The 9084-nt window shown below is 33.9% G+C and overlaps 1 protein-coding gene across 2 annotated transcripts in view; it reads right to left on the bottom strand.

The window, feature by feature from the left end:
* Positions 1–821: 821 nt before the first annotated feature.
* Positions 822–9084, bottom strand: part of Pcdh11x (protocadherin 11 X-linked) — a 612116-nt gene continuing 603853 nt past the window's right edge. For both annotated transcript variants that reach the window (XM_028853678.2, XM_028853679.2), the window contains one exon: positions 822–5732. In XM_028853678.2, coding sequence (XP_028709511.1) covers positions 5068–5732 — 665 coding nt within the window. In that variant the 3' untranslated portion in view covers positions 822–5067. The remainder of the gene's footprint in view (positions 5733–9084) is intronic.

The following is a 9084-nucleotide window of genomic DNA, read 5'->3' as shown; positions in this document are numbered from 1 at the left end:
ATAATTTGGATTAATTTTTGTATCTATTGTTTTTATTGGAAAAAGCAAAGTAAGTGTTTGAAAGTAGTTCAATATTGTTTAACAATTTTCAAATTGATTGAAATAATGTTTAAAGAAAAGCACATCTAGTATAGGATCATGACTTCTGTATCAGTCAGGGATCATGCAGCTGGGAAATCTCACCTCTGTAATCATCTACAGAAGAATTGCACAATGGTAGCACCAGTTGACATGCCAGTGCACAAAGAATAAATCTCATAAGGCCTTAGTGCTAGAAGAAGAGCTACTGGGAATTGACTGCTAAAGGAAATAAAAAGTCTCTCTCAAGGGATAGCCTCCTGATAGGCTTTCCAATTCCTATAATCTCTCTGAGTAACACTGAATACACTCAACAGGCAGTATGTGTGTGTGTGTGTGTGTGTGTGTGTGTGTGTGTGTGTGTGTGTCTGTGTGCAACAATAATTAAAGAAGAACTCATGAATTTAAAAGGGAGTGGGGAGGATACTGGAGATATCAGAGGTAGGAAAAAACAGGGTAGAAATGAATTATGTATGAAATTCTCAGTAAGAATAACAAAATTAAATTAATATGATATAGCCTATTATATCATATAAAACTTATAAAATATATTACCATCAACTATATCATTTTATTTTAACCTATATACATTTAGACACAAATTTAACTTAAAACAAAAACAATATCATTGTCACTGTTTTCATATTGCTGGTGTTTGAACCCAGGGTCTCATACATGTTAAGCAAGTGTCCCAATTCAGCTTTTGAATATTGGCTTCACAAAAACACATAATACGAACATAATTATTTCTCATAACTACTTTATTAATATCTCTATTTATGAATAAGAAAACATGCAATACAGAACCTGAAATAGAACAATTAATACACAGTTGTCACTGGAATACATACAGCCATACTGGTCCAAATGTATCCAATCTTTCACTTAAAAGCATCCCATACTTTTGGATACTGTTCACTTTCAGAAGCTGTATGATGTCACAAAGGAGGAGTCTTCCCCAAATACAAACATAAATACACAGTTCATAAAAATTCAAATATTTTAAGCAGGGACAGCATAAATTTCACAAATTTTATTCCTAAAATTAGCATATACAATCACAAAACAATTGCCTTCCTTCTTTTTATTTGTGCACACACATTTTTATGAGCAGCCTTATCTTCTCTAGTCTTACTGTTGTAAACTTGCAGTACTTTTAACAATCATATTTATGGAAAGCACATGGGTGGTATAATCGTGTAAGAAAGCTACTGTGGATGAATATTTTAAGGTTGCTCCATAAGATTCTCTAGTGTGGCAATTGGCACATGATATAAAAATGTCTCTGTCCAAATATAGTCAGCTCCTCTGCTCCCATAGTATGCAGGCCAATTGAGACACTTGGAAATAACAAAAATAGTACTCTACATTTGTGAGAAAATTTTCACTTCAATGTAACTAAAGTTTGGCTTACAAAGAAAAATGAAAGAATAAAACCCATAAAGTATAAACACAATGAATTATAAATCAGAAGAGTATAAAGAAACCATATTTCCATAAATGTATATTAGATATATGCACATTTAGCCTTAATAAAATAATTAAAGATAACTGCTGAAATATGCTCTAGGGGTAATTTATTCAGGACTGAAAGTGATCTTTCTGAATATGACATGATTGTATTTTAAAGACTGCCCAATTCATGATCTATTTATTCTACTATTTTACCACTTTAATGAAAGTGTGTGACAAACATTAGTTTGAGAAGGCAGAAGCTCTTCATACTGTCACCATTGCACAATAGCACTCATCATTTAACAATATTTTTTTCTAACCAAATTTGCATAACTAAAAATAAAATGTTAAATTACTATATGAGACTACATAAAATGTACTCTCTAAATTGTTTACATTGTTGGTATCATATGTAAAGTTAGTTTTAATACACTGACACAATATTAGTTAAAACTTGTAGATAAAGTTTGAGAAATGAATGTGTATGTATTTAGCACATGAGATACACAGTGTATGAATACAGTTACAAGTGTGTATATTAAGCTATAGCTAGAAAATTAATAGTCACTTTTTAACTAAATATGGCCACAATATAGAATAACCAGTCTGGCAGACATATTCTGAAAATACGAAATCACTCTTTTAGTTCAAATAAATCAAATATTTTTCTTCTTTTGAGGGGAACATTTTTTGACTGAAGGTCAACTAAGACATTTTGCAAATGTAGGATGACATGTTGCTTTTCAGTAGAACCACTTGTGAGCTTTGTCAACCTATAGCTCTGTCCATCCATTCAAAGAATTTATAATGTAATGAGAAAGATCTCATCAAATCTAAAGCCATGGAAGTTCCAGGTTTCCAAGGCTATACCTAGTGGAAGCTAAGAAAGAGAATGCATAGGGGAGAATAACTGGGCTCACACCCCTTGCCTCTTTGGCTATCCCAGCCTGCTTCCATTCAGTTTCTCTCTGGTACAAAACCAGAAAAGAATGCCCAGTCATTTAATTTCCTAAACACTGTCTAAGTCTGATTATTAAACCAGATTTAGAAAGGGCAACAAAAGCATATCTGTTCATTCCTATATTTCTAGGAAAGGTATCAACACTTCAGAAATTGTTAAACATAAGGATATAAGAGCTTCCTTAGTAATTCAGTAAGTCTTGTGATCAGAAAAAAAACTCTCAAATATCTGATTTTTTATATTTCATATTTCCATTAGCAAAATAAGCATTCAGATTTCTGATGTAATATTTAATAAAATTTACCCTCTATTGTTATTTCCTTTCAAATTTGTGTATATGTGTATGAATATAAATGTACTAGTTATGGAAAGAAAATGTGCAAATAATTAAAATATAACTTTCTCACTCACATAATTCCTGTTTGTTTTTTTTCTTTCTTTTTTCTTCTTTTTTTGTATGTGTGTTGAGAGGAAAAACAGCAGTCTAACTCTACTGGAAGCACTGATTTTGTCATTCTGGGTTTCTTTATCTTCCCCAGGTTAAGAATCTTCATTAACAGCACAATAGCAATAACAATATCAATACACACACATGATCTTATTTCAATAAAGTTTCAACCACCATCAATCATTTGGGGGTTTTGTGCACCTGGAAAACCAGAATGCTACAAATCCCTGGAAACACTAACAAATACAAAGAAGGAAAAAAGGAATAGTAATTATTAATTTGAAATTTCACTAATTAGACTCTAGATGTTAAAAGTTAAGAAGATATTCTATACACCAAATCATATACAATCTAATTAACTTCACAAGGGGAACAATATATTCTTAAAACGCTACTTAACTTGCCAGGCACACAAAGGAAAACTTTTATCAACATTCAATGGAAACAATGAAATTATACATTGACCACAGTTTATATTACAACATTTACACACAGTTTAACCATAAATTACATACCATCAAGTTACACATTATAAAGTCTACATCTAATTTAATCAACAAGAAATATTCAGCACCCCCCTAACACAAACATTAATTGATTCTTTGTTTAGTATGATACTGAAACAAGATAATTTCTTGATTTTGTTATGGGGGGAAATTAAGTTTGTGGTGTTTCTGTAAATTTGTGAAATGTGCACACAGAAGATAATGGCGAGTTAAGTAGACAAAAGCAGAAATTAAATGTAGGCAACAAAGGAAACTAATGTTTCCTGTGGATGCACTGTATTCTTTGCTTAGGATGTATTAGTCTTATATGTGAGATTTTGTTCTTCAGTGTATGTTACTGGGGCATTTTTTATCTACCCCAAGAAGCAGTCATGAACCTTATTTCTTCTTCTGCACATCTCCTTAAAATTCTGTGCTGTAATGTATTTTATAGGTTTAGAATTAAGTCTCTTGAAAAGTTCTTTCTTGACGTTCATTTTGTTTTCAGTAGTTTTCTTCAGTAACTGAGCTAGACTTATAAAAATCCCTTAGTCTTATGTACTTAGTATGGGGTTTTATGTACAATTTTATATGTTTGTTCTTTTCATTGAGCATTTTTCAGTAACAGCCGGTGAGCTGTCAAATCAATATTTAAATCACTCTAATCATCTTACTAAATAGTAAGTTGCTGTAGTACCATTGAATCCACCTTTTTGTGATTTTTATATACAAATTTCAGAAAATAAATACTCAATTTTTACTGGGATATAGGCTTATCATGACAGACACAGTAATATTTCTGATGTACTTTATACTACACTACAAAAGTATAATCTAAAAAAGCACAGGCCCATTCTGGCTAACTGTTGCCTAACATGGGCATAGCTATTGCACTTGAGTGTCTCGAACTCTACTAAAGAGTAGAGAAATAGGTTGAAACCTATGTCTGTACAGTTTATATGGTTTTTTTTTTTTTGAAAAAAAGTATATACAAAATATATCAATATATTCTTGAAATAAAGGTAGAAAACATAAAAAAACAGGAATACAGACAAAAACTATAAAAGATCTTATTTACACCCTCCCACTGTACATTTTTGAAGGTAGAAATATGGACAATTAGAAACTAGAAACAATGAAGATAAACAGAACAAAAAGATGAACAAAAATGCTATAGTACTTATGCCATCTAATTTTATCAGAACAAAAGGTTAGACAAACTAAAAGTAAATTTGGAAAATCAGATCTTTGCCAGTTCACCAATAACTATATACTGTGTCCACAAAAATCATAATGAAAGAAATGAGTAATATTGCACATGGCGACAAAAAATAAAAATTCATTAAAGTATATCAGAAATATATAATAGATATTAACTTCTGCCATGATAAGCATTTCTGTACATAGGGATATAAATTTTTAAATTATTTCTTTTGAAAATTCACAGTTCAAATCAAACAAATCTTCATTTTATTTTTATCATGTTTGGACTAAGGGTCTAGCTCTAGTCTAATCCTGGTATCTGGTTCTATTTACAGGCCTATTTACAAACCTCTCGATTTGGAATATTCATTAAAATTGAATGTTAATCTTTGAATATATATACATCTTTTTGAAAATGTGAAATATCCAGATAAGCTTTACAAGGGGTGTTCTTCTATGATTGGAGAATCACCCCTTGAGGATCTGGCCTGTTGACCTGAAGTAAAGGTGGTCAAGGGAATGACTTTAATTGAGTCATCATCAGAATGAAGTCTTTCAGCCATGGTGTAAAACTGAGCTCTTGTGCTACCCTGTACTCCCTGATCGAGGGGATGCAGTCCATCAGCTCCAGCACCCTGCACCCATCCTTGCTGCAAACCCTGATTACGATGGAGTGTAACAGCTTGTGACAGAGGAGGACTGTGGTGAATTACCACAGCCTGTGCCAGAGGCGGGCTGTAGCAGACAGAGCCCTGTGCTGGTGGTGGGCTATGGTGGGGTGGAGTAGCCTGTGCTAAAGGAGGACTGTGCTGGAGAGAACCTGCCTGTACTGGTGGAGGGCTATGACACAGTGCAATAGCCTGGGTCACAGGGGGGCTGTGGCAGATAGCGATAGTCTGTGTCACTGGAGGGCTGCTGCGACGAACAGATGTGTGCGTCCTAGGTGGGCTGTGGCAGAGAGCAGTGGTCTGTATCTGTGGAGGGCTTGGATGGGTCAGAGAAGCTGGCATCCAGCAGGAGTCAGAGTGGCCCAAAATGAGGCATTCTTGAGTACAGTTGTCAGAGGCTTCTTCCAGAGTTGGCTGCACTGTTATTTCTGCAGCTGTCAGGGTGGAGAAAACAAAACAAAAGAAATAATTTTATTATCATCTACATAAAATAAGTCATATTTAACTAAAAATTTAGTAGTCTATTTAAGTACATTGGAGACTTCTAGTGGATTTACATTTAGTGCCCAATATATAAGGAAATATTTCTAAAGTGACATAAATAGCATAGAGTGGATGAATAGGTGTGGCATCTTTTATACAATTATATTTGTTCAGCAAAAGGCACTGTAAGAAATGAAGAAATAAGCAACATTATGAACTTATTTGCAAATAACTTAATCAATTTGAATGCATAAAGGATGAGAAAACCCAATAGAAAAGAAGTAAAGTACATGAGTGAATATTAAAGCAAAGAAGTTGGATATAGAAGTCTATAAGACGTGCAGGTCCCATTCTATAACCTTATGCAAAGGATAAAATTATAGGAATGATAAACTGATCAGTGACTTCCAGGCCTTGAGAGTGGAGGAAGTCTTGACTAACAGGGGAAGCAGGAGGAAACGCTATTATTGATGATATACCTATGACAAGAAGATTGTCTGTTCATGAAACATTTTTCCTAGTATATGGAAATAAAAAGCATGAGTTTTATAGTATATAAATAAAGAATACAGCAATGAATGTTTACCAAATATCATGAAAATAATTGCTTTGTAATTCATTTCTAGTTGGCTATAATTCAAAATAATTCTAATGAAATAGTACTGAATGCAATATACATACTCTCATTGTAAACTTGCTCTTTGGGGTATTTTAACTTTAAAATTTTATTAATTCTTTTGTGTGCATATTGTGCATTGCGTGAATAAAATATGTGTGCTTTGCATATAATATAGGTGTAATGCAAGCAGTTACATGTGTAAGTGAGCTTGCAGTCAGTCATTTCTAGGCCAAAGCAAGAGTTTGTTCATCTATTACTCTCCATCTTAATGTCTAGACAGGGTCTCTCACTGAAAAAGAGCCTTACTCTTTCTCCTGTTCTGGCTGGCCAATGAATTCTTGGGATCACTTGTGTCCTTTCCACCAGTTGATACTGGAGTCTCAAGCATGTCTAGCAATTTGTTTCTTTGTATTCTTTCTGTTTTACTTTAATAATCAGTTTGTTTTGTATATGCATATGTGTATCTCTCTGTGTATGTATGGATGTATAATGGGAACTCAAATTCTAGTACTCATATGGCATTTGCAAGGGATTTTATTGACTAAAACTTTTACCCAGACTATGGAATATTTTTGATATAGGGATCAGATTTAAAGCATACTTTTATAAATAGTAGAAAATACTAAACTGATTAATCATGTGCAAAAGAACCAGATATTCTATCATATAGTCCTATAAAAAAGAACATAAAATTGGTTTATTTGCAAAGCACATAACAAAAACTCTAAGTTAGAGTTTTATAGGATGTAGATGTAAGTATTATTAAATAAGAAACACAGAGCCAAATGCAGATTTAAAAGCCCAAGAGGTCAGAGTAGTAGCTAAGAGCTGATACTAAAAACCCTTTCTTATCCTTTGCTGCCACTGTCGTCCTTCCCCTCGGCAAGAGACCTACTTCCTGTGTATCTGTCTTTTTATTGACTTTTTGTTCTGCCTTCTTATTGGTTGTAAAGCCAACTACATGACCTCCTCATCACTGCCTGTCTATACAGACCTCCAGGTCTTCTATGGTTGGTATTGAGATTAAAGGTGTGTGTCTCCATGCTGGCTGTATCCTTGAACACACAGAGATCTGTCTGCCATGTGATCTGGATTAAAGGCATGCACCACCATTGCTGCCTTCTGCTATGGCTGCTATTAGCTCTGACACCCAGGAAACTTTATTTATTAACATATAAATAAAATCACATTTCAATACATATAAAATATCACCATATTTCCCATTTTCTATTTTAATAAAAAGAAAAGAGGAAAAAAGATATAACTAATATAAGAAAAACTATATACAAAAGTATAATAACTATATACCATATATATTCAAGGTACAAATTCACAAAAAAGCCACTCGCCTGTGGCCATGTGGGCCCCAGCTCAGACCCAAGCTACATGTTGCCAGTTGTGGTGGGACACTGGTTGGATTTACTGAAGGATGCAGAAGCATGAAGATCCCAAGTTTGAGGCCGGCCTGGGAGGCTTTCTAAGAAGAAGCTGTGGCCAGGGCCAAGCCACAAGCAGTGGTGGGACCATGGAGGCAGAGACTGCTGCTCCAAGTTGCTGGCTCCTTCTCTTGGTGTTGGTGATGCTCCTACCTGGGATGAAGGGTTTACTGTTGCTCATTCAGAGAAGAATTGACAGGACCATTGTGTTACAAGAAAGCATCGGCAAAGGTCAGTTTGGAAAAGTTTGGCAAGACAAATGGTGGGGAGAAATTGCTGTGAAGATTTTCTCTTCTAGGGAAAAATGTTCATGGTTCCAAGAGACAGACATTAATGAGACTGTGATTGCTCCAAACCACAAAGGAAACAAACAAAAAAAGGTCTTCAGTGAACCATGACCACGCCTAACAGTGACTTTGAAATTTTCAAAAAGATGACAGGATCCCACATGGACTATGGTAAACCATTAAGCTGATTAGCACCATGAAAAGATCAACTCTGGACTACAAACTGCTCAAGACAATTTTGAGATGGCTAGCTGAGATGATCCAGCCTGACAGGCTACTTGAACAAGGCTACTTGAAAAAAGCCCTGCACTTTCTCATTATGCAGCAATTGGACAAATGATACAGGACTTAGCAATTAACCCAAAAATTTTCTTTTCAGGATTCCCTAAAGATGTCTTCACCCCCAGAAACCAGGAAGTAATTTTAAGAAAACTATGCCCATATTCCCAAGAGGTGGGATGGGTGTTTTCTGATCATTCAATGGCTTATGGATAATTGTCATTGTTTACAATGGTTAGTTACAAGTTGTTAATTGTTAATGTTCAGGAAAAAAGCTGAACAAGGAGATTAGATTCAGAGTTTTTGATTGAAAAAAAAGAAAGAAAAAAGAGAATATAGATATAAGGTAGATCATTGAATCTACTCTGAGAAAAAAGATAAAGAAATAATAGGATAAATGGGTAAATCACTGAATCTACTCTAAAAAGAAAAAGGGGAAGATATAAAAACAACAAAATGTAGATTACTGAATCTATTATGAAAAGAAAAAAATGCTTTTATAAAGGAACTGCTTGTTTTAAACAGGATAAGTAATGAAAATTTTTGTCTGAGTTTATCAAATGTTACTGGATTGGACATTGTATGTATATATAATGGAGTTTTTTGTCTGAATCTGTCAAATGTTAATGGACTAGACATTGTTAATATAATTCTTGACTGTATATATTGTGTATACTTATTG

The sequence above is a fragment of the Peromyscus leucopus genome, chromosome X, assembly GCF_004664715.2.
Source record: "Peromyscus leucopus breed LL Stock chromosome X, UCI_PerLeu_2.1, whole genome shotgun sequence".
Classification (NCBI taxonomy): Eukaryota; Metazoa; Chordata; class Mammalia; order Rodentia; family Cricetidae; genus Peromyscus; species Peromyscus leucopus.
This window is presented reverse-complemented; position numbering and strand designations above follow the sequence as displayed.